This window comes from Lottia gigantea (genome assembly GCF_000327385.1).
Source record: "Lottia gigantea unplaced genomic scaffold LOTGIsca_81, whole genome shotgun sequence".
Classification (NCBI taxonomy): Eukaryota; Metazoa; Mollusca; class Gastropoda; family Lottiidae; genus Lottia; species Lottia gigantea.
In genome coordinates this window covers 962,383-987,709 of record NW_008710694.1, presented here as the reverse complement: position 1 = coordinate 987,709, position 25,327 = coordinate 962,383, and the positions used below count along the sequence as shown (strand labels likewise).

General features: G+C 31.3%; 1 protein-coding gene across 1 annotated transcript in view; it reads left to right on the top strand.

Annotated features, from left to right (window-relative positions):
• Positions 1–21,971, top strand: part of LOTGIDRAFT_132923 (hypothetical protein) — a gene marked incomplete at both ends in the record, with an annotated part of 53,443 nt that extends 31,472 nt beyond the window's left edge. Inside the window, 23 exons of the mRNA XM_009067322.1 lie at positions 3,933–4,053; positions 9,197–9,251; positions 11,025–11,059; positions 11,364–11,457; positions 11,813–11,936; positions 13,356–13,454; positions 13,839–14,068; positions 14,313–14,388; positions 14,588–14,678; positions 14,943–15,035; positions 15,344–15,476; positions 16,381–16,635; positions 17,120–17,241; positions 17,664–17,763; positions 17,993–18,063; positions 18,326–18,457; positions 18,901–18,974; positions 19,254–19,492; positions 19,732–19,846; positions 20,167–20,311; positions 20,601–20,785; positions 21,160–21,286; positions 21,645–21,971. Of these exons, the coding sequence (XP_009065570.1) occupies positions 3,933–4,053; positions 9,197–9,251; positions 11,025–11,059; positions 11,364–11,457; positions 11,813–11,936; positions 13,356–13,454; positions 13,839–14,068; positions 14,313–14,388; positions 14,588–14,678; positions 14,943–15,035; positions 15,344–15,476; positions 16,381–16,635; positions 17,120–17,241; positions 17,664–17,763; positions 17,993–18,063; positions 18,326–18,457; positions 18,901–18,974; positions 19,254–19,492; positions 19,732–19,846; positions 20,167–20,311; positions 20,601–20,785; positions 21,160–21,286; positions 21,645–21,971 (3,043 nt within the window). The remainder of the gene's footprint in view (positions 1–3,932; positions 4,054–9,196; positions 9,252–11,024; positions 11,060–11,363; positions 11,458–11,812; positions 11,937–13,355; positions 13,455–13,838; positions 14,069–14,312; positions 14,389–14,587; positions 14,679–14,942; positions 15,036–15,343; positions 15,477–16,380; positions 16,636–17,119; positions 17,242–17,663; positions 17,764–17,992; positions 18,064–18,325; positions 18,458–18,900; positions 18,975–19,253; positions 19,493–19,731; positions 19,847–20,166; positions 20,312–20,600; positions 20,786–21,159; positions 21,287–21,644) is intronic.
• Positions 21,972–25,327: the final 3,356 nt, after the last annotated feature.

Below are 25,327 nucleotides of genomic sequence, written 5' to 3'. Positions count from 1 at the left end.
CACTGCAGTGTCATAATAACATTGACACAACCATAAGTCGTGTAATGCCATAAGGTGTCACTGCCATGTCATCAGATGTCAATATTATGTCATAGGTGTCACTGCCATGTCATTAGCTGTCACTGCCATGTCATTAGCTGTCACTGCCATGTCATTAGCTGTCACTGCCATGTCATTAGCTGTCACTGCCATGTCATTTCATGTCAATGCCATGCCATGTCAATCACATAATAACTAGATGTGTACTGACATAAGGCTACTGCCATGTCATAATGTCATTGACATATACATTAGAAGGTTTTTTTTACCGATAGTGATATTTACATGTCATGAAGCCATTGACATAAATATTATAAGTTACCGACATAAGGTGCCATTGCCATAGAAAAATGCCATTTATTACAAGATTTATGTCATTAAGTGATGCTGTCATGTCATAATTAAGGATATTTGTGGCAGCTATATGACATTCCATGTCACAACAGTAAAAGTGCCTTTAGTCTCGTTAACCCGCCCTTATTAATTTAAAAACAATGGGTGATATAAGACAATATGAATAATTGAAATGATTGGATGATATAATAGAAATTCTAGCAGGATATACCATGTGTTATCAAATTAACATGGGGAAATTTTACATACAATCATATAGTAATATTTCATTTTGTCATCATTTATTTATAGTTCTATTTCCTCTCTTATTCACACCTCTACTAGGAAATGTTACTCAAGTGTATTCCTTTGTTTGTTGTATATATCAATGAGCACGTTTTCCACCAAACTTTGATTTGGGTGTATTCAGTCATCAACAACTTTAATTAATCTGATTAAGATTAGTTTGAGATGTAACTGAGAGTGGAGAAGCTGTAGGTTTGAATCTTCCTGGAGGTAAGATCATTCTAATGCCTTAGCCAGTACTTCTGATGGCCTGCCCAGTGTCAGTTTGTTGAATTGTTATTTTTGTAGTTGTTTATATTTTATTCTAGAGATTGGGGGTGACAACATAAGTACAATAATTTGACACCTCTAGGGTGTAGAAAAAAAGCCACCCTCTGTTCTAATAGCTGTTTTTTCAATGTGGCTAGCTCTCAGATCCAGTTTTTTGTATTTGTGGCGAATGGTCATTTAAGTGCTAAAAATGATTTCAAATATTTGCAAGTTCTTGTTGTCACATATGTCACTTGATATAAATAGCTTTCAAAAAAAATTTGTTCTTTAGGTTTTTGTTGGTTCTACCCTTCAGATAGTAACAGTGATGTTTCTAGGAATCATGGAGGGGCTGTAAAGAGGCCACAGAATTGTCTTGAGGGTTTACAGCACCAGACATTTAAGAACTAATATAAAAATTTTAATCCAATGCCAATAAAGCCAATGCCTGGCCATACCCATTTCTGAATGGCCCCTCATAGAAACTCCACTTGATGGAAATTGTAATTAAGACAATGGTACTTATATAATGTACTGTAATATAAAATGAAAAGAAATATATAATGTAAAAGTTTGATTATATTAATCAGTGTGGTATATTGTATTTAATTATAAATAATAAATGATGTAAAGTCTAGTGCTATATAGAGAGCATATAGTGAATCAGACATTACCACCAACAATTACTATTATACAATACATCAAACACAACTTGTTCAATGTATGTTATAATAATTATAGTTATATTGTTAATACTGGGGATAATAAGAGAATTTTCATGAAATTATCAATTGATGAATTCATTATTTAAAAGATAGCACTTCATAGAAAAAGTTTCCACACCTAATTGCTCCCTATTTGGTAACTATGATTGTTACTCAGTATCTCAGTATTTAAACTAGTAATTCTGTTTGCATATTATGCAAAAATCTGGGCTTGTGTCCATTGTCTCTACACAGTAACATACATTTCTGAGAGCCATCAGGTTATCTAGTTAAGGTATATCTGTGTCTGTTTACTCTTTAGATAATACAAATACAGTGCTTTCTGATGATTAGTTTTAATTGAAGACAATGTTATTTTGCCTAATGTGTTTTTCTATCATGCTATAAGATAATAATAACAAACCTGGATCTCATCAAGTAACATTATTATGATATACTCATATATATTAATGTACATAGTAATGTTATATAGAGCACATTCAAAATGCGACTGGAAAATTTACGGCCACTATGGATAATGAAGAATTGCTGCATAGATATTGTCAGTAATAATTGAAAAGTTATTCATATACATGTTGATCAATAATATTATATCATAACATGTTTGGAAATAGTAAAGAATTTTTTCATAAACATGTTTATTCAGAAATATTGCCAAGTCAAAATAAATTTTCTGAATTACTTTATTTTCTCACAAGTTTTCATGCAAATAGTTAAAAATATTTTATAATGTGTGAAATTTCTATATCTTTACTAATTAAATACTTGATCAAGGTATTTCTTTATTCATTCCATTTAATGGATTTGATCATTCATCCATTTATTTATTCATTAATTAAGTTGTTCAAAATGATATTTTTATGATATTTTGTATGAAAATATCATTTGGAATTATGAGATCAACACAAGTTAAATTTTAAAGTAGAATTCAGCCAGTTTCAATCAGAAATATCACTGTGTCAGCTAGACTAGTGTAAGCATATTATCTTTTATCATGTCATGCATTTCTGAAACGGTTATTTTAAAAATCTGTGACAGAATTCTGAAAGATTGAATTCAAATTTCAAAGCAGACAGTATTTTGAAAAATCAATATTTTTTAAACATTTCTTCGACATGACCATATATGGAATGTAGAGTTCTTTGACGTATAAACTCATTCCAAGTTGACGTCATCTCTGTTATGTTGAACTGAATTCTGACTGACTTTATATAGAAACATGACAACAAGTTCATTCTATAGCATTTTCGTCATGATTTATAATTATTTGAGGCAAAAACAATTTTTTGACGACATTATGAAAAGATAAGAGAAATAAGCTGGTAATGGCAATTTCCTAGTTTCCTTGTAGATCAATAGTTTTACCTCATTTTTCCTCGCCTACATGTGGAGGTTATTGGGTTGCTACTATTAATACCATTCCAATCTATTCTTAGATATAAAATCAATCTATCTCTTATAAAATCAACATTATTACATCAATTTATATCTAACTCTTCTACAGTAGTCTAATAATGACAAAGTCTTAACGTCACTATGTATAAAATATTTGTTCAGGTAGAAGTTGTTGAATGGTGCTGATCAAGCTATATTTTCCAGTTGTAACTGACGTGCTATTATGTATATTTGTTTAATTGCCATCTCCAAGATTAGAAAAATGGTGAATGATGATGATTAAATTAAACAATTGACTGCATAACTTATATTTCAGCAAAATATCATACAATAGATTGATTCTCTATTCGTATATCATGTTCCTTAAGCAACGTTACATGACAATGATCCTGTAGTTGTTGCTGTCACAATCTCATATTCTCGTCATTAATTTTGATTGGTAGAGAGTTTACTTCTTTACCAATTAAATTCCTTCAAACAAATTATTGCGGAAAAATGTTTGAATAACCAGCCACACAATTTTAGTAACAAATTTGCTTTGTGATAATTAAATCTCAAAGTTCTGTTGCTTAAAGAACATGCACGTATATACAACTTCTAGGGCTGATATTGTTTCAATTCTTTTAGAAAGGTTGATTTTATTTTTTATAGTTATATCCATTACCTGCCAATTTACTCAATATGCAGCACTTTTCATTATGAAAATATGAAAGTAGGATCTTTCTGCTGATAAACAATTATTAATATAGATAACGTAAGAATCATTACACCTTTCCATTTACATCATAACAAGATACTTTATACTATATAATACTGAAGTAAAATGATAGTCAGATTTAAGCAAATGAATATATATTATAATGAATTATTATTTTCTATTTTCAGGGCAATAAAAAGTTTTCAAGAGGTGCTGTACTGTGACCCATCCTTTAAACGCACCAATGAAATACATGTACGGTTAGGATTGATGTTTAAATCTAATGGAAATTATAAATCCAGTTTAAAGGTTGGTCAATTTTTCAACTTGCTATTTTCATGGATTTTGAATAAGCTGATTAAGCATTGAGCTGTTGTCAATTACTTATTGAGTATATCAAAATCTTCTGATCTTCTCACTGAGAACGGTTTAATAGTCACCATCAAGGCAGGACATTCTTGCTTTTCCTGAACACCTGACGCCACTTTGTAACTGGATTTGGCAACATTTCTTTCAAAAACTGTAAATACTGGATAATGCTTTCTGATGTTAGAAAAATTGAGACTTTGTTTGAAGTGATTTTCAAATTATTACGTCGAAAAGTTACATAAAACTTTTACCAGTGATTGTTGTTCCATAAAGCTATACATATATATCATACTTACAGTTGCTAAATTCTATTCAAAGACTTCATCACTTCTTTCATTATATCAATTCAAAATGAAATCAGTGAGAGATTTTGATAATGACCTTTTGTTAATTAAAAGGTAATTAAACGTTAATTGTATCATCCGAGCTTGGAGTCGTGCCAAATGGTAGAGTAAAGTAGTGACGTTAACTTGTGTCACACTTCATGATGTGACGTGCCAAGTTAAAGAGTTTAACTTTTAAACTAAGAGTACGTGATAATTAGGTTGTTTTACAGTTTAAAACTATTTCTAACTGGCCACGTTGACCTAAACTATTATTTTAACATTATTTGTTTACATTGTTCAACTTAATAAACATATCCTAATTTCTAGATAATATTTTCACCTATTTATGTTGTTACTGAGAGTTTCACAAAGTGTGATGTTATTGCTCTACAACTGATGTATTGAGCACTATTTTAACAGTGAAAATATTTTGTTATTGTAGTTCAGTTTGAAATATCAGTTGATTGGCATTATTGGGCAATACCTAGTTAATTAATGTGATTACGCATTTCTTTCTGCGACAAATAATAATATCTGTAATATCTTGTTCAAAGTAGTGCATAAAATTAAAGGAGTGTAATAACCTTCAGGCAAGTAAGATTTCCGAAACGCAAAATATCTTTTAAGAACTAATTAGAGTATGTCTGTCACTGATGTTCGCAATTCCAACACAAACGTTTTTGCGTTGTTTTGTGTTTTTGTATGATTTGAAGGAGACAGTTTTGTAATTCTGATCAAGGCTATGAAATATTTTTATATTTATATATTTATATTTACGTATCAGAATTTCTTTATTAATTGTGAAATTTGTTCTTCTGACTTGTAGTTCAAATTGTACTTACAGTTGCATCTGTTAGTTCAAATATGTCGTTTGGGAATCCGGAACTTTTGAGATTCCATAGAGCAAGTAACATGTCAGTGCTATCCAAGCTTGATTAATTTACCTTGCGACATAAAACCTACAACTACATAGCACAATACCCTACCCTGAATTATTAAAACACAGTAAGAAAATATTGAGATAATGTTATTGTTTCAAGATGATACTAAATGATGTAGAGTAAAAGATACTAAATGATGTAGAGTAAAAGATACTAAATGATGTAGAGTAATAAAAGATACTAAATGATGTAGAGTAAAAGATACTAAATGATGTAGAGTAAAAGATACTAAATGATGTAGAGTAAAAGATACTAAATGATGTAGAGTAATAAAAGATACTAAATGATGTAGAGTAAAAGATACTAAATGATGTAGAGTAAAAGATACTAAATGATGTAGAGTAAAAGATACTAAATGATGTAGAGTAAAAGATACTAAATGATGTAGAGTAATAAAAGATACTAAATGATGTAGAGTAAAAGATACTAAATGATGTAGAGTAAAAGATACTAAATGATGTAGAGTAAAAGATACTAAATGATGTAGAGTAAAAGATACTAAATGATGTAGAGTAAAAGATACTAAATGATGTAGAGTAAAAGATACTAAATGATGTAGAGTAAAAGATACTAAATGATGTAGAGTAAAAGATACTAAATGATGTAGAGTAAAAGATACTAAATGATGTAGAGTAAAGGATACTAAATTATGTAGAGTAAAAGGTCGATGACTGAGAGATTTTTGAGTTTTTCTGGTTAATTCCACTATAAATATTGAAATTGGCATGATGCCTGTTATATTCTGGCTGTATTTCATTGATAAAAGATCCTCCTGTTTGTTGACTAATGGCTTAGAGAAGACAATAACAAACCACAAGGTGAAGCTTTAGTGTTAATCTGGTAACATTACAGTTTTTACATGTTGAATTATCCCTTGTCAATATCCTCCCACACAAAAATTTCTATCAAATCTTTATCAAACAAATAGGCTAGACATGTCTTTATCAAAAAATAGGCTAGACGCAGTCTTTATCAAAAAATAGGCTAGACGCAGTCTTTATCAAAAAATAGGCTAGACGCAGTCTTTATCAAAAAATAGGCTAGACGCAGTCTTTATCAAAAAACAGGCTAGACATGTCTATCAAAAGACACCTCTTTATAAAAAAAAACAGGCAGACACCTTTTTATCAAAAAAGACAGGCTAGACATGCATTAACTCATGCTTTACATCTCAGTTGTCACCAGTGTATTTAGGAGTTGTCAAAATTATACATTTTACATCCAATATTGTTGAGTTTGAGAAATGATATTCAAACAAAGAAAGAGTTTACAATATCTTAATACATGTATGAAGTGATAAGTGATATTGACAAAGCATCAAGAAAACTATGGATCAGAAATTCTGCGTATTTTCTTAAACTTTCAAATAAAACTTTTTATTTCATTTGTTGAATATTTGATGATTAAGATTTTTAATCCCATGTTTTTCAATATTTTCGGGTTTTTTATTTTGTTTAAAGTCAATTTGTGAGATCTGAGAAACCACAAAATAAATAGTGTCACATTTCACCGGAGTCAAGATAGAGAGATTTATTCTACTGACATTTGTCAAGTTGTCTAATTAATTTTTACAGTCCAAATATTTTCATTGTAAACAGTTTTAATTTACATAGCTCTAGATTGAAGGTTTAGATAAGATTTGTTCCCATTTCACTGGAGAAAACTGTTATAAGAATGTGGCTTATGCACTTTCAGTAAAAAGATATTCTTTATAACATTACTACAGTCTGGGTAATCTAGTATTTAGGGCAGTGGGTCATAGACATGTAGACTAGTGTATCAAGTGATGTTTTGAATATGTCTCAATAGATGTAGAGTGTAAAAGTTTGCAGTGTTTTAGGGGGTGTTATGTTTTTTGTCTGTCTCCTGACTGTGATTAAGGTGGTATTTTGTATTGATTGTGTATTGTGTGTTATTTAACAATTGTCTATAAATATGGTACAGACTCGACGTCTACAGGTAGTAATGTAAGACATCTTTTTACCTGCCTGCATCCTGTCAATGTTTTATAGTTTATCAAGTAAAAAATCTGTATTTCTGTTATTAATAAATGAATTATTGAATTGTATTGACCTAGTTAGATTGAATTTAAAGGTGTGTTGATGAAATTTACTTTTCTACTTAATTAAAGGTGAAATAATGTGTTTGAATGAATTTTAATACAGTGGTTATCTCAGGTTCAAATTCAAGGTGTGTTAGGAAATTTCAACTGTGATTGCTGAATTAAAGCAGTTGAACTATTTATTAATTACCAGATTTATATTTGATTAAATTTCAAGGAGTGTTAACAAAGTGATTGGAATAGCCCTATTTCTCAGTTCATATTTGTGCAGATAATTATTTGTGTTTATAGATTACTATAGATGGATATATTTTAACCAATGATGACAATGTAAATTGTTGAAACTTTGTGTATAATAATACTCTGGAGTCTGGAGTAGTATATGATGAAATTGTGTTTGGTTATTTTATATGATCTATACCTCTAAATGTTGTTTAAGGATTACAGGTAGATACGAGTATCTAGAAACATTCATCTGGTGGTAGTAATTTTTAGTTATTTTGTCTCGTAGTGCAAGATTTGATGTTCTCTAAGTTGTTTACTTGTGAATGTTTGAACTACAGTATACATTTTTTAAAATTATGTCTGTTTGATACTGTTAGACATCGTTTTGTAATTAACAACATTTAGGTTTTTTTGACTGGTTTACAAGTTGATTCATAAACCACTGTACACCTGGCATGTCACTATATTTATATACCAGTATATATTTTATGACAACTTGTAGATGTGGAATGTGAATTTTATTTCTTTTACAACAAAGTTTACATTCATGACAATTGGCTTGTTTTTATCTTGTTTGTTTTATAAGCTTTGTAAAAGAGTGGGGTTTTGAGGGTTAATAAAGAAGATAAAGAAGGTCTATAAAAACCACGTTTAATTCAGTCATAACTTGACAGCAATGACAGGTGTGGTGTCAGGCAGGGTATGCTTACCCTTCTCTAGACACATGATACCACTTTTCATTATGAAATAATGTATTGCCAATATTTTGTTTCGAAGTTTCATTTTGCAGTTTTGGATTGTTGGTACTGTATTACCAATTAAATAACAATGTTCAAATCACAAGTATACTATCTATGTTAAATTTAACATGTTTAATCTTAAAGGGATTTTAGAGATTTTCTAAACTTGTATTGAAGACACAGATAGCATAAATTTGCATCATTCTCTTTTTTCAATCAGTCGTCTCTAGGTGATGCAATTCCACTACAAGTAGGTGTTTTATGAGGTCACTATCGCAAAAGCTGCTAATTATTAACAGCTTATGCGATAGTGAAGTCATTAACACTTCAGTAATTCTATAATTACAGTAACCACACACTGATTGAAATACGAATGATGTAAATAAAAGCTATAAATGGCTAGAAAACCTCTTTAAAACCCCATTCAATTTCATATTGAAACAATGTCTTTACTGTACGTTATGATATATTGAAGTTTTTAACTTTCAACAGGCTGTAATTTTGAATACATGCCTAGTGTACAGTTTATCTTATTACTACTTGTAAAAGCTGATAATTTGAAAAGGAACCTGAAAAATGTAATGAACTGATAAGTTATCAAAACTTTGGTTGTAATGTAGATTTGAAATGCAATATACTACTTGGCTTATTGTATTACATACTTATACATAGTTGATAATTAAAAACAGTTGGTAAACTTAAAAACAAATAAACTTTTGATTATTTTGAACTGAGTTACAGTGAATTATTATGATGAAAGCTAAATAAAGGTTTATTTTCTACTTTCAGCATTTCCGGTTAGCAGAGAAAGATTCCAGCGAATGTACTCTATCAAAACAAGAAAGTAAGTACTTAACTTCCTTATATTTTGTCTGACCTCTCCTCCTTGCTTTAGAAGTTCATGTGTTAAGTTCAGAAGTTATGTGTTATGTTTAGAAGTCTCTATGTTATGTTTAGAAGTTATGTTCATCTGTTTAGGTGTGATGTTCAGAGATTTGTGTGTTATTTTCAGAGGGTTATATGTTATGTTTTGATAGTTATGTTCAGAAGTTTATGTGCTATTTTCTGAGGTTAAAGTGTTATGTTCAGTTCTTTGTGTGAAATGTATAACTATATTGATAGCTCAAATTAAGTTTTGTCAGGAAGTCTTCAGGTTCTTATATTAGTGAAAATAATGAAATAACTTCTGACTTTCATAATTAACAGCAAGTTGCTGTCAGCAAGATAACAACAGTTATTTCTATTCTATTATTCATAGTGGAAATTTCATTAAGCTTTCATTATAAAATGTATAACTAATATCTAGTTTCATCACAAAGAAAACAGGACAAAAAGTAGTGTAGGGCCTATTACCTTGCTGTTTGCTGTGACAAGGTGTGCATTATGGTGTCAGAATAATTTAATAATATATTGTCTTTGTGTCCTCGTATTATACAGTAGAATATAAATATAAACTGGAGTAATTATATGATAATATAATAGATAAGGATTGTCGGTTTCACTGACACCAGATGGTTATATCATGTCACTCTAATCATCAATGACATTTTTCCAGGTTGTATTTCTAGCAGGAGTAAACTGCTCTATTGTTAAACATGAGTTATGGTTCCTTATTTTACTATGTATTATATTTCTCTATGGTAGTTTATCAGATGTGATATACAGGCTGAATCTATATCTCATATTCCTGATACTATCAGCAGGGTATCTGATGCCCTTTTCCGGTTTTCTGTACACTGCCACATTGAATTTAAGTCACATGGAACCACAATTTGTCCTATTTCACAGTGAAATATTACTGATATAGGCATTTGTTACCTTGTCTAGCAAGCTATCAGTTGTTGACTGTTACCTTCTTGATAATAAAAGAAAATTGTTCAATGAAAAATAAAAGACTATTGTAGACATGTGTTGCCTAATCTTGTAAGCTATCAGTCTTATCAGATTGTGACTATATTAATGATGGAATCAGATTGTACTGAATTAATTATTTAAGATGATGCAAGCTGAGCATGTAGAGAAAATTAACAAAGAGAAGAAAAGCTAGTTGACAATTAACATGCTTCAACTGTTGTCATTGTGTTATGTTTTAGTTTGTTTTGTTTGGGTTATTGTTGTTGTGCATGCATGTGCAGTATGTGCCATCTTGCATTACATTTAGGTCACCTCGACAATTACATGTGCACAGTGACATTAATTACAGTACACAGTCATTGTTATGACTCCAGTAGTCCAATAAGGTTAGGAATATATACACCCAGTAAAAGTATCAGCACAGTTCTGGTTTATCCTAATATTATGGATATGGTATACCATTAAGATAATAAGATTCCAATAAACTTATGGATGAATTATTTCTATGTTTAAACTTGGAATATCTTTGAAAAATTTTTTAAAAAAAGATAAAATTTAAAACTAAGAAATTTGATTGTCTGACAATGAAAACAACTTTATAATATATTTAAGAAAACTATTTGTTTAATAATTTGTCTATTTCAAGTAAAATATACATCTTGGTTTATGTAAGATAACAGGTTATTCTGCTAATTGAGGATAATAATGATATTGTAATGGTTGAATTAATGTGAATAATAATTGAATATTTTTCTATTTTCAGTTCAGTTAAACATTGCCCATCTGTTGGAAGTTGAGGTAAAGATTTTTTATTTTTTTTCTGTAATAGTAATATTGTTCTTGAATATTATAAGTCGTGTACATTAGTGACAACCTGTTGACTATATAATGAAATATACTAAAAGATGATGTGGCAGTTTTACCTACTAGAGATATCTAGAGCATGTTATACTGTATTGGACCCCTTGAGTTTTCACGTATTGCCACTCATACTATCAGTCTCCTCCAGAACAAGCAGTTTTCCAGTGCCGTTTTTAGCCTATGTTTCCTCATCCCTTATCTTTTTTTCTGGATGATTTAAACATTGTATGAAACATTACAGGGAGAACATAAACAAGCTAAAGAAGTGTATGAGAAACTTTTAACAGCAGAAGATCTGACTAAGACAGTAAAAGCTACAGCATTACGACAACTAGGTAAGTTATAGTTGAATTGAGAATAGCTAGATCTCGGGTACTGTTGATTTTGTGTAGTGGCAAAACTGATTTCCCCATGATCTTTCAAAATATTAACTGCTGACTCTGAAATAATGAGGAAAGATTGTTAACACCTATTCATGCTACTGAGTCTTAAGGAAACAAACCCTCTTATGAGACATGAACCTCTGCTTTTCAACTCATTATTTTTATTTCACCCTTGTGGTTTGCAAATTTAAGTAAAGTTCTACAGAAGTTACTGTCCATGTCATTGGTTATAAACGGGATGGTAAACTTTTATGTGTATTAAATTCCTTTAAGATATTTGTATTGATGTAGTTATATTTATTTACAGGTTGGTTATATCATAGTATTGAGTCATTTGGTGAGAAAGCTTACCGTGAAACCAGAGCTATACAATACCTTCAAAAATCTCTAGAATTAGACCCTAATGGACAAACATCTTATTTGTTAGGAAGGTAAGTCAACTGAAATTATTTATCAATCTTCAAAGACAATACTTGAACAAAGATCCAGTCAGTAATCTGGGGGGCTCTATTGATGAGTTCTGCTGTTTCAGGATTCATGGAATCCCCTGGACATTCATGAAGACAAATTTAAACAGGGTATAAATTGGTGTAGACAGAATTCAAAATGGTAGAGAAAGGAGTAAATTTTGATTGAGACATATCCTGTTCTATACAGGTTCATAGACTACTAGAAGTCGGACAGATGGAACATGTTCAGAACCCACAAATCGAGCACCACCGTGGTCTTTGGTAAAAATATCTGTACCACATTATAATTATGTGGACAGAGATAATGAATAAGGATGGCATATATGTATTTGTTAAGACTTATAAGATTTACTACAAATAGAAACATAAAACACTAAGATATGTGGATATACTACTTCTGCATTTACTACGTTTCGGACACATACAGGTAACGTTATCAAGTAAAAATGATACTTGATAACGTTACCTGTATGTGTCCCAAACATAGTATGTAATAAATGCAGAAGTAGTATATCTATATATCTTAGTGTTTTATTGTAATCTTCCTACTTCTATATGTCTTATAAACAATATTTATAAATAGAAATATTGTTATTGCACTTAAGAATTTTGTTCTCAAGTTACATATTTAGTACTGTTATGAAATGTACTTCAAATTTTATTGTCAAGTAACCTGATATCAACTGTTGGTAATAATAGTTCAATAAGTGGAATAGTTGACTATTATTATCACACTGTAACATGCTTAAGAATATGATTCCTCCTTTGAAAATATCTACTTAAGTAAGTCAGAATGCATTAAAGTACTCTTAGTTACTTAATTAATTACTTATCACTAATTAGTAACTTGTAATGAGCATGAAGTATCATTTGAAATATTTCCCAGTGCCTTTTGTTTGTGGTCTAGTGGAAACATTGGTTGGACATATGATATGATAGGATTAGATATGCGAATTCTATGTACTTTCTCATGATCAATGTAGCATTATAAAACATATCAATTGTAAGAAAACTGTAGTTGGACTTGTTAGGTCGATTGGGTTTGTCTTGTACTAATTTATTATTCCTTCATTTTAAACTATTATCATGTGTTATGGACAGCTAGATTGAAAATATTGAGTACTATTAAACTATTAAATTTGTATATTTAAGTCATGTTGACTGAGATAAGGAAATTCACTGAACAGGATTAATCTTGACACCTTTGTTGTTCACTTGCGTTGTTTACGTCCAAAATCCTTCTCAGATTTCAGTAGACTAGTTTAGGGGGAATCAAATTGTATATGATTGGTTTATTGTCCAACCAAATTCTAACAGGATCTGTTACTATTATTTTGCTTGCTCTGTTGTTTTATATTGATGTATGATTATATTTTGTAGATGTTTTTCAAGTGCTGGTAAAGTACACGATGCCTTCCTCTACTATCGTCATTCTATTGATAAATCTGAGGCTAATGCTGATACATGGTGCTCTATAGGGTAGGTAGTTTATTGCTTGTATCAATTCTGAAACAGCTGATGTAGATGACAATTAACAAGACATTGTATATTAGTATCCCTATGAATATTTGTAGATCCATGTAAACATTATAAACTATGTTGACACTCTACAGGAGTCCAATTTGACAGCCCATTTTAGCTTTAGATATAATAACAACATATTGAGGGTAAACCAGTAATGGTATTCAGGTGTATTAAAGTAAGTCTCAATAAAAGTGCTGGCCTGGGTCACAGAGCAATAGAATATGTGAAAGTTAGATGTTATTACGTTTACTAATGTAAATTTATTTGTGTTATTTATTATTGTCTAGTAACTAATGTTGTTTATGATGGTCAAATAACTTATGTTATATCTGATTGTAGAGTGTTATATCAACAACAGAATCAGCCTATGGACGCTTTACAAGCGTATATATGTGCTGTACAATTAGACAAATCTCACCAAGCAGCCTGGACAGATCTAGGTGTTTTATATGAATCTTGTAATCAACCAGTTGATGCTTTAACTTGCTATCAAAGTGCGGCTAGAAATAGTAAAGGTTGGTATAGGTTATTTTTAAGCCTCACATATACTCATACTTATTCCTATAAGTGTAAGACCTATGCTGTAAGACTAAACCTAAGTGTTTTGTCTTCTGTTAATTGTAGTTTTGCAACACTGTAATCATTTGGGAAATACCGAAATTTTTCTGCATTTATCTTCAATTTATTCAACAGTCGATAAGACCATTACTTATTCAGAGAGAAGAGTTTCTGCCACCATGATGTTACATCTAGTTAATGAATAATTTATGGTGAGGTGTTGCTATAAGAGTATATATATCTATTATATTTCAGCTTATGCTACCCCTAATTTATCTGCTAAAATAAAGTTTTTACACCAGAATTTACCAATGCAACATTTTCAAAACAAGTAAGTATTTTTATGTGTGATATTCTCATTTTTTTGGTTACTGTCTGTAAGAGGCAAAGTATGGACTAATTTTTACCCTTTCGGAAATGAAGTTATTATTATTACAATTTCAATTGATGTGTGGTCTCAGCCCATGGTTTCGGTTACCTTCAATATGAATTGTTGTTGACTACTATAATGTATTAATCTATATTTTCAGGCCACGTACACTACCTAGTATAGAAGAAGCTTGGCAATTACCAATTCCTGCTGAACTTACTTCTAGACAGAATTCTGGTGGACTTTCACAGGTGTGTAAACTCTTTATTTTCCTCATTCCTAGGCAACTATTTTAGCAAAGTTTATGATATAGCATAGAATGCCTGTCTTTAAGGTGCTGAGAAAATAATATATATAGGCCATAGAATGGCTTGGATTCAAACATAAAACCCTCAATGACCTCCATCTTTCATAATTCTCACTATTGGGAGACAACTCTTGATACATACTTGATATTTTAAGACCACAATATTGACACTAGGAAAGTGGCTATAATAAGATGTTTCTATTTATAGTCTGCCGGTCAGAATGCTGCCAACCCAAACCTTACTGCTGAATCTAAAATGGAAGAGGACAAGAAAGCAAGGAAACGGGTAAGATATTTCAGTGTTTGAATTCCTTACTACAGAAGTCGTGATAAAAGAAATGTTAAAAGCTTTATAGAAGTTGTTGATCTGATAAGCTCTTGTCATGTCAATACCTGTTGTTTTGAGAATTAAACATTGGTCTCTTCAGCATTATTAGTGTGTAAACGCAAGTCATCATGTGATCAACTGAATAAAAGACTAAGTAACTGGTTCAAAGAAAGGAATGATATTAGAACTGTTAATATTCATTGATAAACATGGAAATGAAAAAATTGCTACATTGATTGAATGATTATTTTGATTGTTATTTTTTGCTAATTTATTTTCAGCCATCATCAGAGAGTATGGAGAGCCCGACCCCTCCCCCACAACCTGGTCTTATGACCCCACAACAACTCAATCTATTACAATGTTTAGCCTCCAACCAGGCTAATCTAGATCCTCAACAGCAAACAATATTACGTCAATTACAGCATCAATATAGTATTCATCAACAATCATTATCACAGGTATGTTACTAGCTTAATTACTGATCTTATTCATGTGGCAGCTCTGAGGTTGGGAAAGCCCATTTCCCCCTAGAAATCCACATGTTGGTCATTAAATTCGGAGCCTCCCCTCAAAGAAAAAGAATCAAATTGAAAGAATATTATTTAGAAAGTAGAATTAAAGCCTCCAGGGGAAGCATGCCCCCATACCCCTAAAATGAAAAAAATTGAATGAATAATATTTAGAATTCACTAAAACGTAGGAATTTAGCCTTTCATTTTCAAAATTTTTCCAGAGGACATGACATGTCCCAAGATCCCCTTAAAAATATTTTGTGCTCACTTCCTTCTCTAAAATATAATTGCTCTTTATTTTTAGGGTAATATGGTACGACCTGGACAACAAAGACCAGGTCAGGTGACCAGTCCATCAACCAATCAGCATAATGCTTCAGCAGGTAACATGTTTGGACGACCTTCACCTTCTTCTTCTTCCTTCAACTATTTCTCATCTAGTGAACGACGCCTGCATGATACTGTTTCTGGTTTTCCTACCTTCTCCAACTTTACAAAATCTCTTGATAATTTTTTCTCGTTTGAATCTAACCAAGTAACATCACCGACTCCTTGCTCTCATCACTTGTCTTCTGGTTTCCTTTCTTCGTCTCACAAAACTCATCATGATTTCCCGACCAATTCAGGTAACTCAAGAATGCCGGGAGATACCAGTCCAAGAATGACCGGTGGAGTGCCTTTACAGTTACACGGAAATCTACCTCCTGCCTCCAACATTCCATTTAACCGTGGTAACGGACCAGTGACATCACATCGATCATCACTAGCATCACAAGGGACAACGATGAATCCCAACGCCTCAGGAATATCCTTACCCACGCCAGGATCACGTCATCTAACATCGATCTCGGACAATTTACCCGCAGATTTTGTACATAATTTACGAGCAGCCAATATGAGTGAACAGGAAATAAACAGTCTTCTCTCACGACCAAATATTACTACCTCCATCGCTGAAGACTTCATAACTCAATTTTCACGGAGTAAGAGATCAGAAGATAGTAAAATAAAAGAAGATAAAGATAATATAGAATCGGTACATTCCACGACAACAGACAGTCAAGATGGCGACTCTTCCGACACTAAAACAGAAGACAAGAAAGAATCTAAAGGGAAATTATCCACAGAAAAAATTATTTCAGCATTCAACATTAATCTATCAGCTAGAGAAATCATGAGTCTATCGAAAGGCATGGGTAAGTACTTTAATATAAAGTAATTTGATAGGGAAAATTGGCAATAAGGTCATCGAATATTCATGAAGTTTTAGTGTGGTAGAAGCAGTTTGTACCACCATTGGTCCTACTAAAGCCACATGTGCATTCTATTTTTAAAAGGCAATCCCTCGGATACTGTTTTGATGATTTACAGTTTGATATATATACCATATCCATTTGAGTACCAAATACAAATTACTTGTTTTTTTTACGGCTTAACGTTAGTTAACGTTAGGGTTAGGGTTTAGATATGCATCAAGATTAAAATTAAGTATGATTGTATTGAAAATTGCCAATTTTGAAAACATTTTGCTTTATATTTCAGGTAAACATGGTTTCTGTTTATCTAATATGTTACAAGATTTTGGTCCACCCCCTACACCCCCTAGCCCTCCAACACCACCATTATCTAAAGACCAGCTGAACCCACCAACACCTAGTGTTTATGTAAGTTGCTAAATATATACAATATTCAAATTTGATGCTATAGAAACTTTGTTCGTACTCATAAGTGATGAAGTTATACCTCCATTACACAACCAGTGATCACGTTTTTATACTCCTGTGAAATCAAGAGTCAAATAAGCAACCATGACCCTTCTCTTTTGCAATACACCACATGGTTTTACATATGGAACTGGCAAATCTCTACTGATTCCTGTGCAGCAGAATATAGGTGACTATCAGAAACAAAGGATAAGAGGGCCATACATAAGGCTAGAGAGAAACCAACATCCATAACAGACTGCTCCTCAAGATTTAAGTGTGACGTATGTGGAGGGATGCTTTTGGCCAGGATTTTCGACGATGAAGAACGATTATCATTCATGTTGGTTTGTTAATTGATTTATATATATTATATATTACAGTTAGAAAGTAAACGTGATGCCTTCTCACCAGAATTACAGCAATACTGTCATTCACAACCAGTAGTTGTTATACGAGGATTAGCTGGAGCACTCAAATTAGGTACGTATGTCTTTTTGGACTAGAAAATTATTTTTCTTAAAGATGTTATTTGATTTTAAACAATGTACAGAGCTGTTAAACTGCAATACATGATGATGTATAGTGATTGTTTTTGTGTTAATACAATTAGTTGACTATAAAATGAAAGTAGTTGGAATGTACAGTATTTGAACGGTGAGAAGAACTGCTTATGTAATTTTTTAACAAAAACATAATTTATCTATTGTAGATCTAGGATTATTTTCTACAAAGACATTAGTTGAAGCTAATGCAGATCATAGAGTAGAAGTTAGAGCACAGGTAATGATTCTGTTTTCTGATGATCTATGATTGGTGTTAGATAACAAACACCCCTAGCACCAAGTCAAGAACATATCCTCAACTACTCTAGATAATACAACAGTCATAACCATACATATAATTTCATGATAACCCAACAAGTTAGAATTTGTGTAGACATATTTTTTGAATCCAGACACATTGTACAGTTCAAGGGATTTGCTGTAATTCTGTCAGAGAATATCAATTCAAAGATAACTATATGTTAACCTTGTTATTACAGAAACAACAAGCCCCTGATGAGAATCGAGATCAGCTAGGTAGAAAAGTATGGCATTGTGCTAGTTCTAGAAGTCACACATCTATAGCAAAATATGCTCAATATCAGGCTTCATCCTTCCAAGAATCTCTACGAGTAAGTCTTTTTCGGCATTAAGCTGATTGTATCTGAACGATTATCTTACACAGAGTTGTAAATGGGTTCCGTGGTGAAGTAGCCATTAATGCCTTCTATTTGCATCTATCAGATATTTCCCCATATGTCTCTGGTTTCTGCAATATAGAAATGCTAAATTGTATTTAGTCTAATATCTAAGCTTCTAAGGCCGTTGAGATGGCTAGGCTTATTGTTAGTGTAATGGCAGGAGAATCTGATATCTGACATCACTAAGATCTTAAATGTCTGGTTTGGTTTACCCCCTTGATAATGTGGCCTCTACTCAACCCTTCCACCTAATAATTCCTAGTAACACCACTAGTTATCATCAGTTTGTATGAAATATTGTATTATATTTTAATATATTTGTATATTTGAGCATGTATTTGTATATTTGATGATGTATCTTAATATATTTGTAGGAAGAACATGATAAAGCTAAAGGCCAACATAAAGATTCTGATAGTGATTCTAACTCTTCTACTTCTTCTAAAAAGTAAGTTATTTACATCACAAACCATTTTCAAATATATAAACTTTCTAACGAAGAATTATGATATTTGTGATATGTCCATTCTCCCAACTGTCTATTCTCAAATCATCAATTCAGAATACCATCAGTGAGATTAAATTATTAAAGATTAGGCAAAGTTCAGCTGCTCAACTGGAAGATGTTTGTGTTCGTTAGCACTATAAGGTGCATTTGATTTAATTTTTTTTCCCTAACAGGTTTAGAAGAGTAGGTTGTAAAACTCCATTTCATTTCATTTAATAGTCAGTTATATTTTATGTTTGATTTATTTTCCAGGAAAAAGTCGAAGGTGATAAAATTTGGTACTAATGTAGATTTATCCGATGATAAAAAATGGAAGAATCAGTTATTTGAATTATCAAAATTACCCAGTTTTACTCGAGTCGTGTCTGCTGCTAATTTATTAAGTCATGTGGGTCATACCATATTAGGTATGAATACTGTACAGTTATATATGAAAGTGCCTGGATCTCGTACACCTGGTTAGTTGACTATTTATTTTGTTTTTTTGTAAGAGGATTAAATGATTATTATTACCATTCCAATTTTAAGTCATTTTTTGTTCTTGAAATTTCACTTAAACTAAGCGTTTTGACACCACTATATCGTAGATGCCCTTAGAAATTTGCATTTACAACTCTAGTAGTAAATCTCTCCATATTCTGTCTAATCGAAGAGTATTCAATCCATCAATTAAAGTGAGATAATGTATATATTTCAGGTCATCAAGAAAATAATAATTTCTGTTCTGTAAATATTAATATTGGACCAGGTGATTGTGAATGGTTTGCGGTACCTGATCAATATTGGGGAGTTATACAGAGTCTCTGTGAAAGGTAATATTACCTTCCCTTGCTCCTTTTGAGAACTTGAATATTTCTTGCAATTTTTTGCACTTTTGGTTGTTACATATATTCAGTTGTATTTAATTGATTTGGTCAGAGACAAGTATCAATTTTCAAATGATGTTTTGAATACAACATGCTATCGTATATCTTGGTTGTGTAGAGATACTTGACACACGGCATACTAGACATTCTCCAAATGTATCAAATATTCAATTATTGAAGATAAAGGAGGGAAAGATCTCTATATGTGTCGAATTCTGATGATTTTTATGAAAATAAATTAACTTCAATATCCTGTATACTTGTAGACATAATATAAATTATTTAACGGGATCATGGTGGCCTGTATTAGAAGATCTGTATGAAGAAGATGTACCAGTATATAGATTTATACAGAAACCTGGTGATCTAGTGTGGATTGGACCTGGTACAGTACATTGGGTACAAGCTGTGGTAAGTTTGGTATTTATACACACACATTATGTTCATAATTTGTCTATAATTTGACAAATTTGGACAGAGTTACAGCCCTTGATATCTTGATAATATCTTAAAAGTGAATTGTGACTTTTATCAAATTTTGTGTGAGTTTTATATTTACAATATATTAGTCAGAGTCAATCAGGTATGATTGTATATCCAGGACAAATTGTGTTGATTATTACTTAAATTATATAAGAATGGACTACTTGAATCCAAATTTGACCTGTATCCCTTTTAACTATTGTCTGTTTTATTATAGGGTTGGTGTAATAACATAGCTTGGAATGTCGGTCCTTTAACTTCTCTCCAATATCAGCTAGCATTAGAACGTTATGAGTGGAATAAACTACAAAGTTATAAATCTATAGTGCCAATGATACATCTATCATGGAGTATAGCTCGTAATATTAGTATAGTAGAACCTAGACTCTATGAATTAGTCAAGTGAGTGTTTTCTTCTATCTTTTTCTTGTGAAACTCTGGTCTTACCTCTATTCCTGGGTCTTGATATACAGATGTGAGACCGTCACTATCTAGGGTCTAGACATTGACAAATTTTCAACATAGTCTTTGTGCCCTATACGGTACCTAGTGATCCAGTGGTTTGGTTTTCCTGCTTTATACAATTATAACTTATGTAAGAAATTGAATCATTTGAATGAAGTAGTGTTGCTCTATCGCCACATCTAGCGGCTAGTTAAGGACAACATGATTGAGATTTTATGATTTTCATAGTCTACATAGTATAACTCTAATCAAAGTTTGGTCTTTTATTCTGGGAATAGCTAGCTTTATGTTTTATTATTAATATTTTTCAGGTCTGTATTGATGAGATCATTACGACAGATTCAGATGTTGACTGATTTTGTGGAAGAATTAGGTTTTCAGATTAAATGGCAGGGTAGAGAGAAAGATGAAGCTGCTACATATTGTGATGACTGTGAGGTTAGTATTATTACTGGTGATTCACAATTACTTCAGATTAGTAATGACAAATCACCACCTCTACCAGATAATGAAATATCTGGAGTTTAAACTTAGAAATATATTCTACTTGTTTAATTTTAGTAGGTAGGGATATAAATGTAGAATGAAATAGGTCAGTTGGTTGAAGATTGCACAGTGTGAAACTCTTTGTACAATATGTTTTAGGTTATGTTTTTTTTTCTATTTCGGTAGTGTTCTATAGTTTTGATATATAGTGCATCACCTTAACAGTCGATATGTTTTGTTATTGTATTATTTGTTATTATATTAATTTGTTATTGTGTTATTTATTATATTATTTGTTATCATATTTCAGCTGGAAGTGTTTAATATATTATTTGTTAAAGAACAAGATAAGAAGTTTATTGTCCACTGTCAAGACTGTTCACGTAGAATCAGTCCTAAATTAGAAGGTTTTATTATTCTTAATCAGTATAAATTAGAACATCTTACTGAAGTTTATGATAACTTCCTCATTCATGTGAGTATAACTATTATTTTGAATTTATTAAAGACACAAACAATTACCATATTTAAAGGGTCTTTTTCCGGAAATTCTTGCAAGTTATCGTGTGCATGTATTTTGACATCCTTAAATAAGATAGCTAAGTCTACAAATAGTTTCATGACAATATCCTTCTAAATTAAATGGTTTAGACTTGAATATCTCAGAGTAAATTTCCACAAAATGGCTTTGTGGCTCTGAATTAGAAAATATTGAGAAGGTGATGGTCATGAGAATTATATTTTATATTAGGTCTTCATTAAGGCAGTAAAAGAAAGTTAAATCCCTGTATCAGCAAAATAATTTTGAATTTGTTTATATTTTTCAGTCAAGCACATCTAATCCCACAAGCATCTGCTGAATAGTTACAATACAGGGTTATAAAATATTGGGTACTCTATAATCAGTTATTGTACAGTATGTCATCATTATTTGTGTACATATAGACATCATCCTTTGACATCATCACAAAGTGTATACTAATAGACATGACCTAGTAAAGTTATAATTGTACCATGTGACAGACAGTGTGCCGCTTAAAGCAGTGTGGTGTTTTAAACGTGTGTGGCCTTTGTGAGATGAAATGAATACTTGACAACTGAGTGAGGAGTTCTGATTGACATTATTTATATGAAAAAACCAAATCATTTTGTAAATAAATGTTTATTGGCGTCTTAGTAACTTGTGTAGTACATCATTATGTATTGTGTATTACATCATCAAAACCTGTGTTATATGGTGAAGAAATAAATCAGCTTCCGTGTTAAAAAACACAAGACAATAAAATTAACTTCTCAGGTATAAAATTATGACGGTTTTTGGAGCTCGAAAAATAACAAAAAACAACAAAGCTTCCATTGAAGCTCAAATAATATCAGGTGGATATAAATCAAGCCTTATTTAAAATGGCAGGATACAGATATTTTTATTAATTGAATTACATCATCTTGTCTCAAGGAAAAATGGCAGACATTTTCATTCATTCAACTATGCAAGTGGTTTAATCAAGGACATAGTGTATCAAAAGCCATTTTACATAACAAATCAGTTTGTAGATCTCAAAATAAAAAGATGTTAAAATGAAGTGTGCTATGATTTAAGAAAATCATTAACCCTTTGAACACTTCAGTGTAAATGAAATAAAACATTATACACCCTGAACCTCAATAAGTTAAAATGTATGAGGTGAATGTTTAACTTGGTTAAGGCATGTTTACAAGCCCCTTGGATATATCGCGTAACTATGTGGCTGGTAAACTGGCTGCTAGGGTTGAAAGGGTTAAGGATTAGACCACACTAGTTCATACTGCTTCACATCTTTGAAATATGGCTGATCATCGGCTTCAGTTTGGTGGAATCCAAATTCTTGTATAAAAGGCAGTCATTGATTTATTTAAGAAATTTAATAACAAATGATCTCATAAAGTATTAATATATTATTTCATCATTAATTTATATTCCACATTCATTAATATAAAGGGCCAGTCATCATTGCCAGCACGGCTGAAAACAACAATCAGCTTGATGAAATGAAAGTAAATAGAATGAAGAACAACTAATGGACCCTATATTGTATTTTAAACATCGAACCAAAACTGTCCATACTTTATAAGATTTATATTATATTATAGTGTATAGTAGAATGATCTTTTGTAGATGCTGTCTGTCATGCAGCTTTTTTCTTTTGACACTGATACACCAAGCGATCATAGGACAAAGATTCTCATTGGCCCCGTTTCTCAAAAATTTGTATGTCTGAACTTGCACTTGCACGTTAAGTGAAGAAAAACTTTTATTTTTGATGTAATCAAATTGTTAGATTACGTTTGCTTGAACTTTAATCTACGATACTTTAAGAAAAGGGGTACGGGAATCTTATTTGCTATTTGTTTGACAGATTTGCTTGATGTGTTAATTTCTGTATATATATATCATTTTGTATAGAGACTGACAAATGATTTTCTTGCCTTTTTGATTAAAGATCTCTATTAGGATATGTTAAGAGCAAGCGATAATTTCATTCGATTTTTTGCAACTATTTTGCCTATTCAGGAAACTTTTGTGCTGTTCAAATGCTTAAATTTAAATTAAAATCAGATATTAAACATTGACATATCACATTTTACTTAAATGTTTGCTCAAACATACCAACTATCTCTTTCACAGTGCAATATTTTGTCAATATGATTCATGTCTTGTCCCTAATTAAAAGGGATCTGCATTAGATTTGCTATTAATAAATTGCCCCCCTCCCCCACACTTTCCTTTCCCTGTCTCAATAAGGTATGAACAGTAGAAAAATTTTGGTATATATTATGTATAATAGATTATAAGACACATTACAACAAGGGGCTTCTTCTCCAAGACTTAACTTAAATAATATCCAGATTTAAAGAAATACAGTAATCTGATTGGATAATAAAACTAAATTTAAAATCAATTTCAATGATTGACCAATCAGATGACTGGAACACTAAAATCATTTTAAGTGAAGTTTTTAAGAATAAGGCCCCAGTTCTGTTATTGTAGTGATATTGTAGAGTTCTTCTATTTATCTTTTATAAACGTAGTTGAGATATAGTGCTAGTCGATCCTCTGCTCCTCTCTTCAATTTTCATGTACATTTTATTTGAGATCTCCAGCATGAACTAACATTTAAAATTATTGGTGAAATGAAATCATTAAATAATAGTTTCCAAATATTGTAACATATTACTGTTCAATTCATAGTTTGCATTGTTATCATTTTCAATTTTCGTTTACATTAAATTATTAAGAATGTTTACATTTTTCCTGTTTGTTTACATGAACTTTTCATTTTGTTTACATTTATACCAATTGTAAAGAAGGTATCTATATATCTATTATTCATGTATATTTCATCTTCAAGATATAAAGCCATCTTGAAAAAACCTTTTCTAAGATTATCGATACAAATTTATGAATGTTATTTTGTCATTTTTGTGGAAAAATTGTCTGAAAAATAAAGTACAAAATATGAATAAATAAAATTGGTTGTTTTCTATTTTAGTTGAAATATGAACATATAGAGGGATATAGATCAGACACTGACTTTCAAATTTTCTGTCATTGAGTTCTTCCATGCCTGGTGCTGTGACCCTTGCTTGCCCCTTGACAATTCTCTGACCCCTGGGCTTCCTGTTTTAAAGTTTAGGTCACTATGACTCATGTCATGTCACATATTAAGATAGCTTGTAAGTGTTCAATTTAATGCTCAACTTCAGCTTTAGAAGCAAACAAAAGATAAACATAGTATATAGTAAATAATAGCTCATTCATTTCTTATTGATACATTCTCATACACAAACAATAAAATACTTTCTATTGAATTCCAATAATTATGGCCTTATCCTTGAATTAACTCTTGAGAGAAGCTGGGAAGGGCTACCCCAATGACGAAAATATATCTCTGAGGAAAGCAATTACCTTGCGCCAATTGAAATCCTATAGAGAAAGCTATCAAAGATATTGTA